The 22265-nt window shown below is 44.3% G+C and overlaps 1 protein-coding gene and 1 non-coding gene across 5 annotated transcripts in view; both read right to left on the bottom strand.

Moving 5' to 3' along the window:
- Positions 1-22265, bottom strand: part of ADCY9 (adenylate cyclase 9) — a 127811-nt gene that overhangs the window by 102367 nt on the left and 3179 nt on the right. The window contains exons 1-2 of one of the 4 annotated variants that reach the window (XM_072751367.1): positions 18228-18364; positions 16258-17993 (exon numbers count right to left, since the gene is read on the bottom strand). In XM_072751367.1, coding sequence (XP_072607468.1) covers positions 16258-17950 — 1693 coding nt within the window. In that variant the 5' untranslated portion in view covers positions 17951-17993; positions 18228-18364. Of the gene's footprint in view, positions 1-16257; positions 18151-18223; positions 18365-22265 lie in introns of those variants that run through there. The other 3 variants (XM_072751368.1, XM_072751369.1, XM_026003009.2) reach the window with 3 other exon arrangements.
- LOC112923398 (U1 spliceosomal RNA) lies at positions 13870-14035 on the bottom strand. Its single transcript, XR_003235673.1, has one exon. It is a non-coding gene; the product is annotated as a U1 spliceosomal RNA (small nuclear RNA).

Raw genomic sequence — 22265 nt, 5'->3', positions numbered from 1 at the left:
GACACTGTGTCCAGTTTTTTATCTACCTGTTTTTATGCTCTCCCTTACTGGGATCATGCTATGCTTCATTCACAAGCACGGCCTGGGGGAGGCCAAAATCAGGGCTCCAAGAGACACAAAGGAAGGGCAGGTGAGTACCAAAGATGAGGTCTCTCTGGATATGAGGGAAGCCTGCAGCTGACTTCTTCCCTGAATGACAGGGGGGGTGCGGAGCTTCCTGCCACTAGCACCTGCTGGGCAAGAGGCTTCGCCATTATAGGACTCATGCTCCCACTGTGCCCCCTGCTTCTCATAGCTACTATGGGGTAAACCTCTATTACATGGATTTCAATGCACATGAAAACAAGTTTGGGTGGGGTGGAAAGAAGGCAAAAATCAACATCTGCTACACACCTAGCATGTGCCAGGTGCTCTAATGTGCATGATCTCATTAATCTCAACCGAAAAACCCTTCAGGTTAGGCAATATGCACCCCTGGAGAGAAAACCAATATGCAGACTGCCATTTATGAAGTAACCACATATTAATCACTTTAAAAATTAAGAGCTAACAATCTGTACTCCTAAGAATTGACTTTATTTTTATTTTATTTTAATTTTGATTTTTAAACACAGGGCTTAACTCACAACCCTGAGATCAAGACCTGAGTGGGGATCAGGAGCTGGACACTTAACTGTCTGAACTGCCCAGGCAACCCGAATCTACTTTAATTTTTAATCTAAAATAACAGCCTTACAAAATTGGAGGGCCAATGCTTTAGCAAACTTGGCAGACATGGCCGCATAACCCGTGGAGTAGGGAGCAGAGTACAGACCTGGCTGGATACCCATTCGGCAGTCTGGCTCCCAGCAAGACTCTTCAGAAAGAACAAACCTCCCCAAAACAAGCAACAACAACTAACTAGCATTGCTGAATGCCAAACTACTATATTTCTGGGATGAGAATCCATGCACACCCTCAGTTTAAAAAAAAGAAGAAATGTAGCCTATTCTTCCTTGGCAGGTATATTAGACAACATGCAAAATCTCTATACAGTCATTCTTACCAGAGGCTTCTTGGGTAAGTCTGCAAAGTACTTTCCCAAAATTCTGGTAAATTTCAACATCAATACTTCCCTAATTAAACATTCACATTTTAGCTTTGTAATGTAACTAGTTATAGAGTTAATTGTTAATTAATTGTTAATTGTTAATTAACTCTAATTAATTCTTCATCCAATCTGTTATACCCATTTTCTAGTTCCACTTAGTCAAAAGAAATCTATGGTCTTGTGGAAACCATGCTCTATTTATGAAGACATAAATTTGATTCAAATTTCCCTTTCTCCTCCCCTTTAAGAAATATGCTAAAAATAACTGTCATAACATCTTACTCATCCTGAACTCAATACCTAGCAACTTATTCAGAATATAGCTGACAACCAAAAAATTGCACAGAGACCTAATTCTTAGTTCTCTTAATCAAACGATATCTACAGAGTTAATAAGCTTAGTTATTTGGGCTTCTTTATGGAAGAAAGTAAAAACCAGAAAAACAGAAGTTTTTCTGTTACAGAAAAACATACCAATAGCTATATAAACTGACAGCAAGAGAGCAAGCAGGAAAATTATTTTAAAATGTTAAGAAATGGAAAAACAGAGTAATCTTGGTTAATCTATAGTAAAGCAAATTCTTATTTTTATAGGAAAATTGCTGTTTCAGCAAAAGCTGAATGACAAGAATAAAAATAACTGAGTCATTGGGAAAATTAATTTATTTGATATATTTCATTTTTATGAAGTGTTATATACATTTCAGAAATGTAAAACCAAATGTTTAATCAGGTTAAAAGAGGAAAATGTCTGTTTGATTAAAGGAGAAAATCCTCAGCTCTTGGTAAATCCAGAAAGGCTTACGTTAATTGATATTTATATTTAACATACTAAATGAGGCTGCTTTCATATTCAACCATATGCTTCCTCTAAAGCTGTCTTTTAGGGATCTGGATAGGAGAAAAGAAAAGGATCAGAGAATTTAACATTTAATCAACCTAGATCAAGCACAGAAAAGAGGACAGCAGTTTAAAAAAAAAAAAAAAGATTATGTGAAACATTTTTATTAACATACAATTTGGTATCAATTCTCATTTAATCATGCCTTTTGGGAAATCACGTAAACAGCAGTGAAAACAAAGTGACTAAATTTTAATCAAGGTTTATTATTAAATAATAAGAAGGTTTGGTTTTTTTTTTTTTTTACCCTTTCAACTTATTTTCAGTCAGCTTGACTGTCGATTTCAAACAAGAAGAGCTTTTCCATCAACTGGACAAATAAAATATGGTCTTTTTCCATCAATGGACAAATAAAATATGGTCTATCCATACAATAGACTATTATAGTATCATAAAAAGGGATGAAGTATTGACACATACTACAACATAGACGAACCTGGAAAACAGTATGCTGAGTGAAAGAAGCCAGACACAAAAGGCTGCATATTGTAGGACTCCATTCATATGAAATGTACAGAACAGGCCAATCTCTAGAGACAGAAAGTAGATTAGCGGTTGCCAGGAGCTGGAGGTTTTAGGGGAGATGAAGAATAACTGCTAATGATTATAGGGTTTCTTTTTAGGGTAATAAAAATGTTTTTAAATTGCTTATATTAATGGTTACAGAGATCTGTGAATATACTAAGAATCACCAAATTAATGCTTTGAATGAATGAACTGTATGATATACAAAATATATCTTCAAAAAAAGCTTTTATAAAAAAAGAAAAAAAGAAAAGAAAAAATCATCCACTCTGAGACTCTTGTTCACATTCCTTGTTCAGGAAAGTTCCACACACCATAGCAATGCTGCGGAAAGAAACAGAAACCTTAGTGCAAACTGGAATACCTCCAGGGGAGTATATGGAATTGGAAATTTAATAGCAACTAAATAAAGTAACATCATGACTGGAGCCACGAAACCAAACATTTCCATGTGAACGTCAGATGGCAGAGGGACAAAGATGGTATCTGAGAACCATCAGCTCTGAAAGTGTTCAGAATCACGGTTTTCTTTCAGGAGCCGAAAAGAACAGAGTTAATGAAGCTACTCTAGCTAAGAAATTCGCTGTGAAATGTGTGTCAGAGACAAAAACAGAAAATTTTTTGTTTGCATGGTAGTTCTAAGAGTTTTGACCTTCCTCAGTTACTTACACACTGAGTCAGTGCTTCAGTCCTAGAAACATGTGACTCCAACAGGCTGTGAATAACACTTTCTCTAAGGGGAGCTACAGTTTCACAAGGTGGGTCTTTGTTGGGGTGAAATTCTCTCTCAGGTCAGATGACACATGTAGCCAATGACAACACTGCCTTTGAGGACAAAGTAGAGTGTTTTTCCTTTGCCATTTTGTTTCACCAGCAATGGACATTACAACAAATATTATATTACTTTTCCTGAGCCGCTTTGCTGTTCTTAAGACAGGATAAGAAGACCATTCAAAATCTTTTATAAATCCTTTATAATTAAATCCAAGAATTTCCTTTTATCACTGTTGACCTCTAATTTCTAATTGCAAGGTCAAAGGTAGATGTTTTCCAGGTATATTAATTTTTGGACTACTAGAGTCACGCTAAATATACAGTAAATATATGACTCTGGTACATCAAGTATACAGTTGGCAGGTCCAGGAACTCACCATCCGGAGCAAGCAAGTCTTTTGTTAATGGAATAATCAGTACGAACATTATTAAATCCAGTATTTGCTCTGTTCTACTAGTGGAAAAATCTGCCAAAACAGTGAAATTAATTGTATTGGCAACTAACCTTCCAATCTTTCTCTAAAATAATGTTCAAACAGGAATTAAAGCATATTTTTTAAAAATTTAATCACATTTTCTCCAAGTCATTTCAAGAGCGTTTCTCAAACTTACAAATCAAGTGGGGTTCCTCTAATGATACTCTGCTTTAAGTCACAAATGTGATAAAAAAAAAAAAAACTATGTATTATACTCTTATAATTCAATCTTATTCATTGATATGTAAAGCAAGTAAAGAATCCTATATAGAAAGTGAAGAATCACACACCTGCCCTGCAATTTAGGTTCTGTAAATCTGAGTTTCCATATGCTAGATGTGCCTAAATGAGGGCTCACAGTTTAAAGAGATGGATGAAGAAGAAACTACTTCTTCATATTAAGAACACATACTATTTTCCAATCATATGAGAAACTCTGCTGCTTTTAGAGAAGGGAGTGGGATCTATTCAAACTTTGTTTTACAAATAGGAAGAAACTGAGAAGCAGAAAGTGTTTCACTATAGCAGAGAAAACATCTTAAGATGAAAAGCTAATTCTCCAAATTTTAGACAGCTCATTCACAAAGCAAAAATTAACATTAATGACCATAAGCATTTTCTCATGGGGAAAAGAACTCATATATGAAGTTACAGAATACAATACAATCCACACTTTGAATATTAACACTTAACAGGGTAAAACTCACTGAACCATGTGCAATAGACTCTTTTACTTAAAATGTCAAAGCCTTAATGGTTTATTGTATTTTAATATCCCATATACAAGAAAATAAATCATATACGTATGGGTTTTCTTCCTCTCTACAAACTAACTGGCGAAAAGCTGAAGTTAATATTTCCCAAACAATTCAAACATGAATATAAATGATTCAAAAGCTGCTTTCAGTAGCACATTTTTCTGTGGAAGGAAAAAAAAATGAATTTAATAGCATTACATAAAAATCCTGGAAATTATGCACAAAGACTATCCTGGAGCTTTGCCAAAAAAAGGATATGCTGGTTTTTCATGTGCATAAATGATAATCAAATAAGAATTATAAGGAACCACAGTATTATTAAAGATAAATACACTCCTTGAAATCTCCATTTTAAAAAGCTTAAAAATGACTGCCTAAACTAAGCCATTCAACTCCACATTTCCTGGGCCCTAAATAAACACTTGGGTTTCAGTGACCTGAGTTACTGCCCTACAGCCCAGCCCCCACTGCCTGGCAGCCTTCACTGGCAGCACCCTGGAGCCCTCAGTCCTGAGGCTGCTCGTTCTCCAGCACCCATGCCCTAGGTCACCAGGCACTGTGTGTTTGCAGCTCTCTCTCTCTCTCTCTCTCTGCCTCCTTCCCTGGGTCCTTGCAAGATCCTACCTATCTATTTAACCACTCAACCATTCCTTAAAAAACAATCATTGCCCTCCATCTACCTTCTGGTCTATTCTGTATGGATGTCCAGGGTGTCATTTCACATACAAGAGAGTGCCCACATGTAGAGTGTAAGTAGTTATAGTATATATTCATGCAATCATGCATTCATTTAATCACTGAAACAAATATCATTGAGCATCTACTATATGCCAGACTATGTTCCCAGCACTAGAAATACAGCAGAAAATAAAACATGGGAAAATCCCTGCTCTGGAGACACATTCTAGTGGGATGAAGAAAGATCCTAAACAAAAATAAATAAGTCAAATACACGTTATGCAAGATGGAAAGGGGAGCGGCAGGGCAGTCATTCCAGGAAGCATTATTCAGAACAAGTTTCCCATGAAGGGAATTCCTGGAGTTGGGCCTTCTGGAACGTTCCACAGCTGTGCTGGAGGAGGGGGCTTCCCGGGCTGAGGGCACTCTTCAGTTTGCAAACAGTCTACATTTTGGTTTAGGATTCCTTTCATTTTATTTCTTTGTCTCCACTTATCCACATTCACAGGCACCTGTCCCTGGGCAGGCGTTAGTGGGAAGAGAGGACAAACAAATGCCGCATTGCTCTACAATTCTCAGTTGTAAGAATACAAATTAAAGCTTCCAAAGAACTTGAAGCAGCACAAACTGTTTCTTCTGCAGCGCTGTTTCTTCATATAAACATGCATATACTATTAATTTTCTTTTTTAAAAAGGAGAGAGGGGATCCCTGAGGGGCTCAGCGATTTAGCACCTGCCTTTGGTCCAGGGCGTGATCCTGAAGTCCTGGGACCAAGTCCCACATCAGGCTCCCTGAGCCTGCTTCTACCTCTGCCTGTGTCTCTGCCCCTCTCTCTCTCTCTCTCTCTCTCTCTCTCTGTGTGTGTGTGCGTGTGTGTGTGTGTGTGTGTCTCTCATGAATGAATAAATAAAATCTTTTTAAAAAATAAAAATAAAAAATAATAAAGGAGAGGGAAAACTAGCTCAGTCTCTTGGAATAAACTTATCAGACAAACAAAATTAATGAAATGTTAATACCTATGCTCATCTCCTTAAAAATATTACTAAATGTGTAAAAAAGCTATTAAAGACTACAGGGTTGTATGAAAGGAACTCAGGTGCAACCTGGGTGCTCCCATAGGCCCAAGATGGGACAGTTTAAGCATCAAAAAAAAAAAAAAAAAAGATCTTGGTAACAGAGTGAAATATATTAAATAAGCTAAAATCCAAGAATTTATATTGACTCTTGAAAGAAGTCATTGGTCACTTTTGGAAGAGGTTAAGAAACCAATTCAGCCTGGAAACCCTACAAGGGGCAGGCAGGGGGAGAGGGAGGTCCTGGGTGGCTCCATCAGTTAAACGTCCCACCTTGGTTTCTGTTCAGGTCAGGATCTCAAGGTCCTGGGATTGATCCCCACTCCCAGTGCAGAGCCTGCTTAAGATTCTCTCTCTCCCTCCCACTGCTCCTCCCTCTAAATAAATAAAAAAAAAAAATCCTATAATGGGAAAAAAGCAGGCAAATAAAATATAAACTCCTAAACATACATAGTTCCCATGATCCTAAGACTTCAGAACAGCTGAGATAACAACGTGCATCCATGCAAACACTCTGGGAGCTGGAAAAAGCTACACAAAGGTATAGTTATCTTTCTGCCATTGATGCTGCTAAAAAAAAATTGCTCCACTCTCACTAGCTAATGCATCTAATCCCTGTTGAGTGCCACTGGGTGCCAAGTACTTTTCTACGTACTTAACATCATTTTCTCCTTTAATCCTCACCACAGTTCCACCAAGTGGGCACTAGTGTTTCCTAATACAGCCCCCTTGGATCTAAATACTGGCTTTACCACTATGTAGCCACCCTGTGTCACTTAATCTCTGTGCTTCAGTCCTCTCATCTATGAAATGGAAATGATAAGTCCCAGCCCCATTTGTAATATGATAAGTAAGTCTAGTGTATATTTGTTCAGGTGATAATTTGATTAATGTCTACTTCCCCTTCTAGGCTGCATGCTCCCAGAGTGCAGAGGGCTCTTTCTCCAGAACCTAGCCCAAGCTTCACAAATAATAGGAACTCATCTGATATTTATTGAATAAGTAAATGTATGAGTTTATAGTAGAAAATGGCAGAGCTGAATAACTGTTCTAGTTCAAACTTCAGCCAGTATCTCCAGAGTCACCAAGCTGAAGATTTCCCCATAATTCCTCAATTATCAAGGGCCACATCATCTTAAGTACCCCTAAGTTCTGGGGACCAGAAGCAGCCCAAGAACAATACTGCCTGCACTCCCTGGGGTTTTCAGTAAATAAGCTGCCAAACTTGGCAGCTCCAGTTTAACCAGGGCAAGCTACACTCTTTTGTATTTTGAACACTTGCCCTTTTTAATTTGAGAAACTGACACAATCACAGTCCCTGGTGTGTTTTGGGTTTCAGTACCGAATTATACAAGACTGCACCAGAGTGTAGGAAAAAAGAAACACCCTTGAGTACAGTACAAAATGTGACTCAGCCGGGCAGAAGAGTTGGTTATTATTAATCGAATAAATTGATCATGGGTGAGTCACTACACTAACAAGGGCTTTCCTTCCAGTCCTCTCACTCGATTCTCCCAATAACCCTCTGACAGAGGTACTGTCACTTCTGTAAATTGGAGAGTCCCTACATAGCTTGCCCAAGGCTCCCCAGTTCAGAAACTGCACAACTGAGGACTGAATGCAAATATATCAGAAACCAAAACCCATGCAACCATCCACTAAACTATATTGCCAAAAGGTAAGCCCTGGGGAAAAAAAATTAAGAAAAACAATGTTGATGGGTCTTCATTGTGAACTCTAAACACATCAACAAAAATTTGGCAGAGCCAGAAAGGAGTTTAGAAAAAAATAAAGGTATGAACTAAAGTCACTTGGTGCTTGCACAGTAAATGCACCATGTCCATCATATGTCCAGTCTGAGAGGTTTCGTATACATGAGAGTGTGTGTTTGGGTAGCAGGTACAAAACCCTTAGGCTTCCTATCTTACAGCTTAGAGAAGCATTCCCAAAGTATTTCTGCAGACCCTCAGGGGTCCCAGAGACCTCTGCAGGGCATCCATCCATGGGGTCAAAAGTATTCTCATAACGCTAGCACATTATTTGTCCTTTTCAGTGCTGGCATCAGTATAAAAGCAATTGTGGGTAAAACCACTAGGAATCAAGGTGGTGACACAAGGCTGTCTGAATTATCATTGTGTTCTTTACTACGATGCACTTGCAGAAGGAAAAAAAAAATCACTCCATTTCATCTAAGAAGGTAATGCAGTAAAAATAAATAATTGTGTTAAATTTCAACCTTGAGCAACTGTGTTAAAATAGGAAGTGGGGCCACAGCATTGCCACTGCACACACATAGAAAAGCACCTCCACAGTTGTCTGGGTTGCAAACTGAACTAGCTGCTTTTTGGATGGAACATCATTTGTACTTGACCTACAAACTGCGGTCACTCAGACTAGCATATTTGGCAGATTGTTCCTGAAAAATGAACAAAATGAGTCTGTCACTTCAAGAAAAACAACTGACAATATTTATTGCCAGTGATAAAATTCAAACTTTCAAGTGAAAACGAGAATGAGAAAACTTCTGCCATTGTGAAGTCGACATCTTCCCAGTATTTAAAAACTCTGCTTATGTCAACATTTGAGAGATCTGCAAACTCAAGAAACCAATAGTTTCCAAATGACCAATGCATTATGTTACAAAATCACACCTGGGTAAAGATTAATTTAAAAATAAATGCAGTTTTGGGGCGCCTGGCTGGCTGAGTCGGTAAAGCACATGACTCTCAATCTTGAGGTCGTCAGTTCAAGACCCATAGTGGGCATGAAGCCTACCTATAAAAGGTGGCAGGGGTGGTTTTAATCCCATACCAAAAAACTGACTAATAGGATTTCAGATTCCATCTGTAACTAATCTTCAAGAAACTACCACTTACTGAGTGTTGGTGCAGCATCAAAGAAAAATAGCCACAATTACCTTAAAAAGCTATTAAAATGTTCCATTACTGGGATCCCTGGGTGGCGCAGCGGTTTAGCGCCTGCCTTTGGCCCAGGGCGCGATCCTGGAGACCCGGGATCGAATCCCACGTCGGGCTCCCGGTGCCTGGAGCCTGCTTCTCCCTCTGCCTGTGTCTCTGCCTCTCTCTCTCTCTCTCTCTCTCTCTCTCTATCTGTGACTATCATAAATAAATAAAAAATTAAAAAAAAATAAAAATAAAAAAATAAAATGTTCCATTACTGAACTAGGTATCTCTGTGAAGCCAAACTTTCTACACATTCTTCAACATCCTGCAACAGACTGAATGCTAAAGCAGTTAAGAAAATCCAGCTAATACATTAAAAAGGGTTCAACTGGTAAATTCTTAATGTGTATTTAAATAGTTTTTTCAAGAATCCAGCAGTTTTTTATTAATCTGAACATTAAGGAGAAAATGTAAAGGCAAAAATGTAAAATGGTACCATTCTTCTCACCAAATATCTTTGATTTTGAAAATACAGTTAAATTGCTGACTCACTATATTGTACACCTGAAAGTATAACACTGTAAGCTAACGATACTGAAATTTAAAATAAAATTTAAAAAATATATTTAACATATAATTATCTTTATAAAAATGTTATTTATATTAACATGCAATGGGTACAATGGATTTGTTAGTATTTTGAAATGAATTATAAGGAAAGATTCTCTTAAACATCTCAGTTTGTTTCAATTTCTAATATAATAAATATCAATAGATAAGGCACATAACCAAGAGCTCTTTAGTTTCTCTAATAATTTTTAGGGATATAGAAGGGTCCTGAGACCTAAGAGTTTATGAAGGGAACCACAGGCTGATGGAAAGCCTCATCAGTTGGCCACAGCTGTTCCTGATCATCTCAGTAGCAGAATCCCACCCGTTCCCAAAGCTGTTTCTGTCCCTCACTCCCTTTCTGGTTCTGCTACTGCCACTACCACCACCAGTCTCTGGGGGCTTGACCTTCAGCCTATTCTAAGGAAGTGAGCCTCTCTCCCAACCTCAGCAGACCACACATGCTGGGCATTTTCTTACAAGTGCAAAAGCAGCAAATACTAAGGGAAAACAACAAAAACCTGATTTATAGGAGCAAGTTTTACAAAGAACAGTTTCTCCAAACCTGACTTAGGTGGCCATGGGTTGGCTTGGCCGGTACAGTCTACCAGAGTATGAACAAGATTGATGAACGTCACGGCCTTATCCAGGCTTCTTCAGGGAAGACTATCCCTGCCCTTGGCCTATTACCCTGTGTGCCGTAGCCCCAGTCTGCCTGTGATGCACTCAGTTCCCTTACCTCTTAGTGAGGCCAGTCTAGATCTCACATGGCAGTGTTCTTCTTATTTCAAAAACTCTCACCTCCTTATAAAATTCCCTCCAAGGATGCTAGTTCCTGCTGGGGAAAACAGGTCTTTAGTGTCTCATGTGCAAAGTACAAATGATGCCAAGAGATGCATGGATGAGGAACTACTCAGCCACTCCTCTGGTGGTCAGCAACCATCTATCATCCCTGGGAGAGGGGTCCTGCAGAATTCTAATGATTAATAATCACTGTCCTATAAAAATACCAACACTGAAATTACCAACCAACAAAAAGAGGAAAGTTTAGGCACATGCATACACAATAGAAAATTCAATGTTTTCTTTCAAGATTATTACTCCACAGTGAAGTACTGCAGGTGACATTGAACAGGAGGTAGAAACACAATCGTTATTTAAATCAGGCTGGCAAAAAAAAAAAAAAAAATCAGGCTGGCTAATAAAAGAAAACTCAGAAATTTCTTTACTTATGCTATTTGCTTCTTTTTAGTTTTTCCCTTTCATGGGCAGCCCTGGTGGCTCAGAGGTTTAATGTCACTTCAGCCATGGCCTGATCCTGGAGACCCGGAATCGTGTCCCGTGTCAGGCTCCCTGCATGGAGCCTGTTTCTCCCTCTGCCTGTGTCTCTGCCGCTCTCTCTCTTTGTGTCTCTCATGAATAAATAAATAAAATCTTTTTTTTTAATTTTTCCCTTTCTTAATTCTACCTAAAGGATTACCGTCCTTCCTTCATTCCATCTGCCATTCAGCAAACCATATTCCTAACTTTCTTTGCCAAGGGCTAATTCTGCTCAAAAGCTGGTCCTCAGAATTAACACCTGTGTGCTCCTTGCTGGAAGGCATGTAATTTGGCCTGAAGAAGCCTGAATACGTTGTCACCAGGGACTGCTGGAAGGAACATCAACACCACAGCTGTTTGTCGTCTCCAATCACAGTTGCCAAACCAAATTTTCTGCTTCATCTTAGCTTACCACCCAAGAACGTATGTTTTAACGTGCACAAGACAGCCCACTCTAGGGTTCAGGTGAGCACAGAATTTCTTGACATGACTTTATTTGAGAAAGAGGCAGAGACACAGGCAGAGGGAGAAGCAGGCACCATGCAGGGAGCCTGATGTGGGACTCGATCCCAGGTCTCCAGGATCACGCCCTGGGCTGCAGGCGGCGCTAAACCTCTGCGCCACCGGGGCTGCCCTCTTGACATGACTTTAGAGGAAGCACTGAGCTGTCAGCTAGAGGCTAGCACCACAGTGGCAAGCGTACATGCTTGGGTAGTGGCAAGCTATCCAAGTTGTCAGATGAAGCAAGAAGTGCACCTGAGCAAGCAAACTGCACTTAAAACAGGTACTTGGGTAGGGCACTTAACTGCCAGCTGGCAGGCAACAAGGGCCCAGACTGCCAGTTTGGGACAGGCGATGGCAAAGGCTAAAGCTCAGAGTGCCTCAGCCCACCGTCAATTTGAGGAATGGCCCGAGCAGGGGGTTAGACAGTAACTTTCTAAGTGCTGCCTATTAGCACTTGGGAAAGGTTTTGGTCACTGTGGCCAGCAGCTGATGATGATCTGCCCCAATGCACACCAGCAAATCTTTCCCCCAGTTGCTCCATAAGCCTAAAAGGTTGGCAATAGCTACCAGATATTCCCTTCATAAAGACATGGTTGTTGCTGTCGATTTGGAGTGATTGTGCACTCCATTTCAGCTTCCTAATATTTCAGAGGGGAAAATAAGATGTTTATAGATACCTTCTGACAGTTTCACCTTCTGTCTTTGTGACTCTCTATCTACTACAGGAAACAAAAAACAGTTCCAGACAATCCTTCTCACCTTTTGGCTTGTGGCCCAAGGCAGAACAGAACAGAGGTTTGTCCCAAATGGTGTGAAAGGATGCTTCTTCCCTTCCCTCATACCCCACTATTTCTCCCTATCTTTAATAATAATTGCCTCTTACTTTTTGGATCATTTTCAAAATCCTAGTCCTGTGCTGAAAATTCTTTCAACCTTCTCTCTCAGTGACTGGCCACCTTATCTAAAATTTCACAGGTGCATGTGCACACATGCACACACATTCCATATCCTCCTTTTTGCTTTATGATTTCTCCTTAAAACTTAATGCAAAAGAAATTTTATTTCACTTATTTGTTTGCTGCCTGACTGCCCTATTAGAACAGAATACCACGAGGGCAAGAATTTCTGTTTTGTTCACTGCTGTATCCCCAGCACTAGAACTGTGCCCAGCACAAAATAAATTATTTGTTGAATGAATGAATGAACAAGCCAGGGGTTCCTGGCCTGTTTCATATTCTGCAACTTGATTCTGTATTTTCTGTATATGAATTACCACAGAAACTTCGAAAGTCTCACTCATTCCTGACTCCACACTGTCCCCAAGGTCAGCTCCAGAAACCTTAAAAGGACATCTCCCATTCAAACAATCGAGCCTCTTGCCCTCCAAGTTGTCTAAAATCTGGCTCTATGTTTAATCAAGTTCGTCCTGCTACTGCTCATATCTGTTCCACCACCTCTAATGCCACTGCTGTCACCGTGGTTAAGGCTGCCATCAACCCTGCCTGGGATTTACTCAAACAACTTCCTAATTTCCCGTCTCATACCCTTCCAGCCTACATCCCAAGAACTAAAAAAGTAAGCCTTCTAAACTTACAAATTAGATCACCTAAGCCTCCTGCCTAAAGCCTATCAGTGGCTCCCTGTTACCTACAGTATTGAATATAAACTCCTTCCCTTGAGCCCTCACCCTCCCTTATCCTAATGAACTACTGTATTTACAACCCACCAAGAACCATAACCCTAAGCCTTTGCTCATGTTACTCCCATTGCACCGAATGTTCTTTCATCTGCCTGGAGAGCCACTGCTCGGTCTCAAGATCCACCTCAGTATGTGCACTGCCATACAGCGTTCCTGACTTCGCACACTCTTATGATCTTTAGAACTGTAAGCTTGCTGAGGTCAGGAACTGTGGTAACTCCATCTGCTCATCCACAGCACAGAGCACATCATAAGAGCACGATGAAAATTTTCAAAGAGTGAGCAAATGTGCAGAAATAATGAAAGTCTCCCTTTCCACAAACCTTTTCAGATAAATTGCAGAGGAGTAGCTACTTTTCACGCTGCCAGGCTGGTTCTGGAGTGCCCAGTCTACAAATACTCATTTCTATAGAGTCCTCTACTGGGTATTTTTAACCTTATTATCAGAAAATGAAATGGGAGGTAAAGGCTAATGCCTGACATAGTAGAGAGAAAATATCTCCACAAACTCCAAGACAGGTTAAAAGAAATTTTATTTTATTTACTTATTTTTTTAAACAGGGGAGAGCATGAATGCAGTCCCCTGCTACCATGTATTATATGCAGTCAAGTTTCCCACATTTGGGGAAATCACAAGGATCAGCACATCCAGGGTTCAAGTGGATAAGCCACACCCTGGGAAAACCACTTTCATGATCACGGTATCCCCCTGCCATGTAAGTCTAGAAATTTTAAATATATAACTTTAACCTCATGTATAAAAAGGGTTTTTTACAAACTGTGCTATGTTCTCAATTTAGCAGATTTGTACAAGGACAGGAGAACAGGACTCGGCAGCTTCAAAAAGAGGCAGGAAGTTGTGTAGACGTCCTATATTACTGGAGTCCCATCCACAAAGGTTTTCAAAATGAGCTGAATAAAGCAAAAATCATGGCCTCAGGGAAACAGTTAAAGGAGAGAATACCGTATAAAACTATCACTGTTTTAGCTAACCCTTCCATCTTCCCCTACCTTCCATCCAGTTGTAAAACTTTTCCCTATAAATATACAACATACACAAACTCAAAAAGTTAATTTATCAAATTTACACTATTTGAAGGTAAAAAAAAAATTAATAACCCATTCTAGCATATTGTGTCTTTGAGACCCTTGACTTGAAGTTGAAAATAAAATTATCCATAAGTTAACAAAAATGGGTATTGCCAAAGAGTCAAAGACTTGGTGACTTCCAGACACACTTGATGATTACATATGTTTTTTGTTTTGATTATTCAAGAAATACACTGTTCAAATTACCACTTACAAAACTGCTATCCTTGTCATAATGTCACATAGCACTGCTCCATTCTCTGGAATCTGTCCCACAACCCCTGAGGACAGAGCCTGCAACACTCAGATCTTAAAGACGCCAAAGTGTCAAGCGGGGATTACATCCGCACCACGCTCCACTGCATCTTTAGACTCTGAGAGCAAGTCACCCTCCTACGGGGAAAGACAACTGCCATGACCGAATCTCTCGAGTGAACTGCCAAGTGTAGTTTCTGACCTCATCAATGTAACATTTAGAGCTTTCTAGACAGAGGGAAAGATCAGGTGAAAATATTTTTCTATTAAATCCATCAATTCTTCAACTACTAGCAAAATTAATAAAGATAAGTCAGGAAAAAGATAAAGTGCTCTCACTGAATAACATGTAAATGACATGAGAAACTCCAATCACAAGCAGAGAAGAAATAAAGTATCAGTTGAGCATATAGGATGATGTCAGGCCCCACACACAACCACTTAGCTCTCTCTGATTTATAGTGCTACTTCTCTCATTTCTGACTTAAGCTGTTCCTTCCCCCAATGAGCTTTTTCCTGGAGCTTTTTACTGTGTAATCATGCAACGTATGGGCACCACAAAACACAATAAGCTTTACAAATTTTGGCTTTTAAGAATCAACATGTTTTGTTTTCTCTACATACTTCTGAAACACATGCCGCACCCCCCCACCACCACCACCCAACACACACACCGCCAACACAGAAGATTTTAGTAAAACATAAAGATTAAAAGGGAGTGGGCTGGGGGTTAGGTATTCAGAATCCTCACTTTGGGTTCCACTTGCTTATATATATGTCACTTCCCAGGCCTCAAAAAATTCTGTCCTGTGTGAAAATAAGAAAAATAAAAGAAGCCCAGTGAAGATATCAAGAACAGCAGTAAGAGCTTAAGACTGAGACAAGAGACCAGATCTAAATCCGAAGGGTTGGGTATAGGGGAGTCTAAACACTGCTCTGGGTGCATTTCTAAAATGCTGCCAATTATATAAGACAAATACCATGATAAAACTGAAAGTTTAAAACTGAAAATATGTTTTGTTTTGTTTTTTTTAAAAAGAGACCTAGGTAAAGGCAGTGTGTACTTGGGGGTATATGATTCCATCTAATTCTCGAGAGTCCTGTAGGGCTAAGCCAACTTCCTTATTCCAGCAAAGTGAGGCCTCAAGTCGAAAAAGGTTTTATTCTTCACAGTTTTGGAAAAAGGCATAGAAAAAGGTTTTAATGGGATTTAGGAGCAACCAAATGAAACATAAAGAGACAATCTGTTAAAGTACTTCAAGGTCCTGCCTGCTGACAGGCTCCGACCCCGTACATTCATCGGACCTGCCCCCAGAATTTCAGAAACAGTAACAGCTGACTGGCAGGATACACATTTCCAAAGTTCTCCTTCCTCCTAAAGGTCTCATCTAGGTCAGCACTGTCACGGTGTGAACAGATCTGTGATATTTGACTCACCAGAGGAAAAGTCTCACCAGCCCTGAGATGCCCCCATGGTGAGGTGTCCTGAGACAACTGATCTGCCTCCAGATACTCACACTAGAAAAAGATTGTTTGGTTTTTATTTTCCCCAACACAAACAGGTCTGGGGAGGGAGATGACGAGGCAAAGAAATGCACATACCTTTCAACTGGTCAGCAACAACGCTCTGGCCAAGGCGTTCGGTAACTTTCCCATCTTCCATTTCGTACCGATCATCTAGGTATTTTGCTGTGGCCTCAGAAATGTGAACCTTGCCAGCCACTCCCAGCTGCTCCATGAGATTGGCCAAGTTCACATCGTTGGACCACACATCGAATTTGAACCTCCTCATCCCCAAGATGCCACACAAGACGGTCCCTGTGTGGACCCCGACACGCATGTTCACCATCTCTTTCTTCTCTTGGCAGAACTGCTCGATGGCTCTGATCATGCCCAAGCCCATCTCAATGCAGCAGTAGGCATGGTCAGCCCGGGGCTCTGGACACCCCGCCACACAATAGTAGCAGTCACCCAGGGTGCTGATTTTCTCACACTTGGTTTCTTCACACAAGCGGTCAAAGCGACCAAACAGATCGTTGAGGAGACCCACCAGGGCATGAGCAGACTTATTGGCACTCATCTTGGTGAAGCCCACGATATCTGCAAATAAAATACTGACTTCTTCGATCTGCTGCATTTTGAAAGGGCGGAATGCTATAGGGGCTTTCTGTATGGAGGACTTTTTCTTCCTGTTCTTGGGGCTGGAGGTGGCATGCCTTTTGACAGAATTCTCGCTCTCCTCATCCCCCTGTTTCATCAGGTCATCAGCTATGATTCTTGGCATCACAGAATGAATCATCCTCTCTTTCAGGGCTTTTTCCACTTCCAGATCCTTTCCATGCATAATTGACTGTCCCACCTTGAGAAAGGTGCTCCTAGATCTCACCTGGGACATGATAAATAGGTGAATCCCAATGGCGTGGATGCAGACGTGAAGCAGGGCTCGGCTCAGCAGCTCCCAGTGTGGGGCCCCTGCTCCAGGTGGGGGAAAGCAGTCTTTGTCTCGGAAATGATAGCCAAAGGTCTCAAAGAGAACAGAATACACCACTCCCAAAAACAAGCTCAAGTACAAAGGTAAGTGCATGACGGTGTAGAGCAAAAAGAGCACTTCAATGCACATGGAAAAGCTCCCCACTTGAGATAAGCAAGTGTTTGTGCGCTTGGCTGCAAGGGTATGATTGGAGCTGTCAACACGTCCTGAGAGAGGCGTCAAAACCTGAAACTGGGCAGCCAGGGTCAGGGCGAACACCAGGAGGGTGAGAACCAGAGAGGTCCACACGTAATGCCGGGCATACAGCTTGGTGAAGGTAAACAGAAAAAAGCCCACACATACTACGAGGAAGCACAGAGCTGGGGCCACCATGACAATCAGTCTGGACCGCATGTGTACCCCAAAATAGATGCTCCACAGGAGGCAGGCGAAGCCGATGTAGAAGAGCGCATACCGGAAGCGGCGCTGGGTCTGCGGGAAGCAGCGCTCCATGCAAGCCTCCTCCAGGTTCACCGAATCGAACTTGGGGTCCCACCACCGGCTGGAGGCCCTCTCGAACAGCTGGGGCAGCTTCTTCTGCCGGCGCAGGCGGCCTCCGGCGCCCGCTCTCCGGGGGACCCCTCCCGAGTCCCCAGAGCTGCTGCAGCTGGAAGAGATGCTGTACTTGCAGTGCTTGGGGTGGCTGTTGGAGGACAGCTGCCTGGGGTTGATTTTGACCCTCACGCTGTTGCTGTCTCCGCTGGAGTCGCAGCTCACCTCGGTGCTGTGGTGCTGCAGCAGCTGCTGGTGGGGCGGGGAAGCCATGTTGCCGAGCGCTCAGAACCCTCCCGGCGGGGGTCACCGGTACCTGTCGGCGAAGACAGCCAGAGTCACCCCGGCAGCGGTCCCGGCCCAGGTACACCCGCGCCTGAGGGCCGCGAGCTCGGCCGGCGGCCGCCGCCGAGGTCTGGTCGGGGAGGCACCGAGTGCTCACGAAAAGTCTAGGCGGGGCTCCCCCCCTCCCCGTCCCGCCCCGAGGCCGCCGGCCCCCGTCGGAGGACGCCCCCTCGGCCCCCGGCCCCCCGCCCCCGCACGCACTCGCCTGCTCCGGCCGCCGAGCCCCTCACGCCGCCAGCCGCCGTCGCCGGCACAGCCCTCCCGCCCGCGGCGGGCCCCTCATGCCGCGCGGAGCGGCGCCTCCCCTGCGTCAGAGGCCGGCTGCCCCGCGGGAGGCTGCGGGCCGGCGGCGACGAGCGGTAGCGAGGCCCCGGCGCCGGCGCGAGCCTGAGGAGCCGTCGGCGCGGCCCGTCTAGCGGGGCCTGCTCCCGGCCTCCGGGGCCGACCCAGCGGGGCGGGGATGCCCAGCGCGCCGGGAGACGCCGAGCGCAGAGCGCGGCGGGCGCGGGCCCCTCAGCCGGCCGCCCTGCGCGGCACTGCCGCAGAGCCCGCTCCCGCGACGCCGACCCGGGACGCCCGCCCACGCTCGGGGCGGCCTCCCGAGCTAGCGACGCCGCCGCGGCCGCGGCCGCCGCCGTGCCCCCCGCTGCCGCTGCCTCATGTCGGAAGAGCCGCCACAGCCGCCGCCGCCGCCGCCACCATCTCCGGCCCCCTCCCCCTCCCGCTGTCACTGACAGACTCGCGCCCGCGCCGCCCCTCGCCCCGCCGCAGCGCGCACGCGCGGCTGGCGCACGCCGCCGCCGCCGCCGCCGCCCCCGATCCTGGGCACGCGCACAGTGAGCGCGCGCCGGGCTGGCGGGGCTGCAGGGCGGGGGCGGGGCGAGCGCGCTGCGGCTCCGCCCTCAGTCCTCCGCCCGCCGCGCCGCCCCGGCGGCGCTGTGAGGGCTGCGGGGGCTGCGGGGACCCGTTTTCCTCCCGGCTCGGGTGCCCAGACGCGCTCGAGAAAAACCAATGGCTCCTGCTAGTTAAGGAGCAGCCGCGCGCGGTGCGACGTTAGGAAACACAAATGTTTGCCTCTCCGTCAGCACACCTTTTTTTTTTTTTTTTTTTTTTAAATAAATGCAAGTTTGCAACTATTGCATTTGCTGAAAAGGAGGCAATGAGCACGGGCCCCGGGGGTACGAGCCCCTCCCTGAGCGTGCTCTCGCAGTCGGAGCCTGGCCTCTGCTGGCTTGGGTCATGGGGGCAGGCCTCCGGGAGGTGCCAGTGACAGTCCACACCTTCAGCCCCAAAGATTTGCCTGTCCCGCGCCTGTGTCATCTCTCACAACTGCTTTTACCCTTCCGCAAATGAAACTTTCCAAGGAGTCTGCTATCCCTGGGGCAGCCCCCCTGGGGCTTCCCTGAGTGTTGTCTGCAACCTGCACGTACAGCCCTGTACTCCCCATGCACCAACGCTGACCCCTCCCTGCATACTTAGTACCTCCTGCCAGTCACAAGGGTCTCCTCCCTCCTTCCCTCACTTTCCAGGCCCAGCCCTGGGGCCCATGCCAGTTTTCACAGTTGATTTAGAAAATAAAGTAAATGTAGTCTGTCCACATAATGGAATATTATTCAGCCATAAAAAAGAATGAAGTACTGATCCATGAAGCAACCAGGATGAATCTTGAAACCATGATACTAAGTGAAGAGAAACCAGTCAGGAAAGAGCACGTGTTGTGCGATTCCATTTTCCATGAAATGTTCAGAATCGGCGAATCCATACACAGAAAGCAGACAGTCGATTGTCAGGGGCTGGAGGTGATGGGAACGGAGGATTGCCTCCTGATAGGGAAGGCATTGCTTTGGGGAGTGATGGGACTAGATGGAGGTGGTGCGTGCACAACACTGTGTATGAAATGCCACTGGATTATACACTTTAAAATGGTGTAAGTGGTAAATACTATGTGTATTTTAGCCTGCTACAGATAAAAGAAAAGCAAAACAAAAGTAACAACATCATGACTGTGATATTCCTGCCAAAAGCACATAACCTTGATCTAATCACCAGAAAACATCAGGCGAACCCAAATTGAGAAATATTTCTTCTAAGTAATTGGCCAGTACTCATCAAAAGTGTCAAGGTCATGAAAGACAAAAAGTGAGGAACGTCCACCAGTTGGACTAAATGGAACATGGGATCGTGGTGTGGAAACTGGAATGGAAAGAACATTAGAGGGAATTCAAACGAGGTCTGCAGCTTAGTGAATGGCATCGCCTCTTGCCAATGTTAATGTCCTGGTTCTGATCAGTGTACTAATTACATGCAATGTTAAGGTTAGGGGAAGCCTGCTGTATACCGAAGGGGAAGCTGTCATATTTTGCAACTTTAAGTCTAAAATGGTTTCAAAACAAAAAGTCAGGGAAAAGCTATAAATAAATACCTTTATTGAGCATCAACTATGTGCCAAACAACTCTGATCTCTTCTGTTTTTCGCAGATGAAGGAACTAAGATTCAGTAGAGTACATTGCACAAGCCAGTAAGAGATAATAGTAAACTTACACTGACTGAACATGTCGTAAGTGCCAGAAACCACTGGACGCTTTCACTTGTGACCTATTCGGTCCTTACCGCAACCCTCTGAGGTAAATGTGATTGTCCCTATTTTAGAGATGTGAAACTGGGGACTAACACGTGACATGTCCAAAGTCACACAGAGTCTAGAACAGAGCTCTGGCTCAAAATCAAATCTGGGGATCCCTGGGTGGCGCAGCGGTTTGGCGCCTGCCTTTGGCCCAGGGCGCGATCCTGGAGACCCAGGATCGAATCCCACGTCAGGCTCCCGGTGCATGGAGCCTGCTTCTCCCTCAGCCTGTGTCTCTGCCTCTCTCTCTCTCTGTGTGTGTGTGTGTGTGTGTGTGTGTGTGACCATCATAAATAAATAAAAAACAAAAAAAACAAATCTGCCCCCAGAGGCCATGGTGCTCTGAATAGCCTTGGCACCACCCTCTCTGCAAGCCTCGTGGTGGCCCCTCATGTACCCCAGCATCTCACCGACCTGGACGCGAAGCCCGTGGACACGGTGCTGACAATTTACATTCCCCCAGTTAAGGCAACGCTGCCGCCCTCCTTGCTGGTTTCCTTCAATAATCTGAAAGATCTGTCTGTGCTTTTCCTTTCCCCCTCTAACCATTTCGGTCCACCCACCACTTGTGGTGAATTTGGCATTTGTAAATTAATTAGTTATGTCAGATTTTTAGACACGAGTGTGATTTTAGATCATGCCGACCTCCCTCCTTCTCTCCTTCTCTCCTTCTGGAAGTAGTTGGACAGCATTTCCTGTTCATGAAGCCTGTAAACTACAAGAGCCTCCTCAGTCTCCAAGTTAGGCTGTAGGTCATCCCATAGACCCTTGCGATCAGGGATAATGGGCCCGGCACTGTGCACTAGGCCCTGGGTGTCCAATGATGCAGTGTTTTCAAGGGGCTCCTAACTGGGAAAGATACCGGGGAAGGTGATGGGTTCAGAAAACAGAATCATCATCCACGAGGGAGAATGCTACAGCAAAGGGTTAACTGCGTTCCCCTCATGCCAACACCTGGCGGGGAGTCACTGACGAGCCCGGGCCCCTGCTCCTTGGTCCCCAGAAAGCATGCAGCTGCCCAATACGCAGCAGGGACAGAACAGGTGCAACTCCTTCTCCAACCATCCAACCAGGCTGCAGCCAGATCTGTCAGGCTTTCTCTCCGTCTGGTTGTGAACTTCCTCCCGACACAGCGTGAATCCCATAGCATCCACACGAACTTCCCCGGAGTTTCAGCAAGTGTTACCAGCCTCATCATATCACCCTCGCCCTCACTCCACGTTCACCTGACCCGCGAGGGCCTCGGCTTGAAACCATCAGAAGTCACACGGGGTGACCACATGACCAGCACATGGATGGAGCGCTGGCCATCCTCGTCACGCTGGTCCCTGAGGTCTCAGCGCACCCACGTTATTTCCAGCTGTCAGGTGGGCAATGATCTTGGAGAACTACTCCCTGGAGGGGCGGGGGGGGGGGGACTCCTTGCTCTCATCCAGCCAAGCTGCAGTAAACAAGCTGTGAGTCCTCTCGCCTGGAAAGGGTGAGTTTGTAGGAATAGACCCACATTTTCCCCCTCCATCCAGTGGCTGGTCACAGGTCTCCGGCCACTGCCCGCATGCTGGCAGAGGGTCAGGTGTCAAGGCAAAGTAACAGAAGGCTGATTAGGGAAGATCATCAGA

The sequence above is a fragment of the Vulpes vulpes genome, chromosome 3 (genome assembly GCF_048418805.1).
Source record: "Vulpes vulpes isolate BD-2025 chromosome 3, VulVul3, whole genome shotgun sequence".
In the NCBI taxonomy this organism is placed as follows: domain Eukaryota; kingdom Metazoa; phylum Chordata; class Mammalia; order Carnivora; family Canidae; genus Vulpes; species Vulpes vulpes.
Note: the sequence above shows the minus strand (reverse complement) of the source record. Positions and strands in the feature narration are given on the sequence as shown.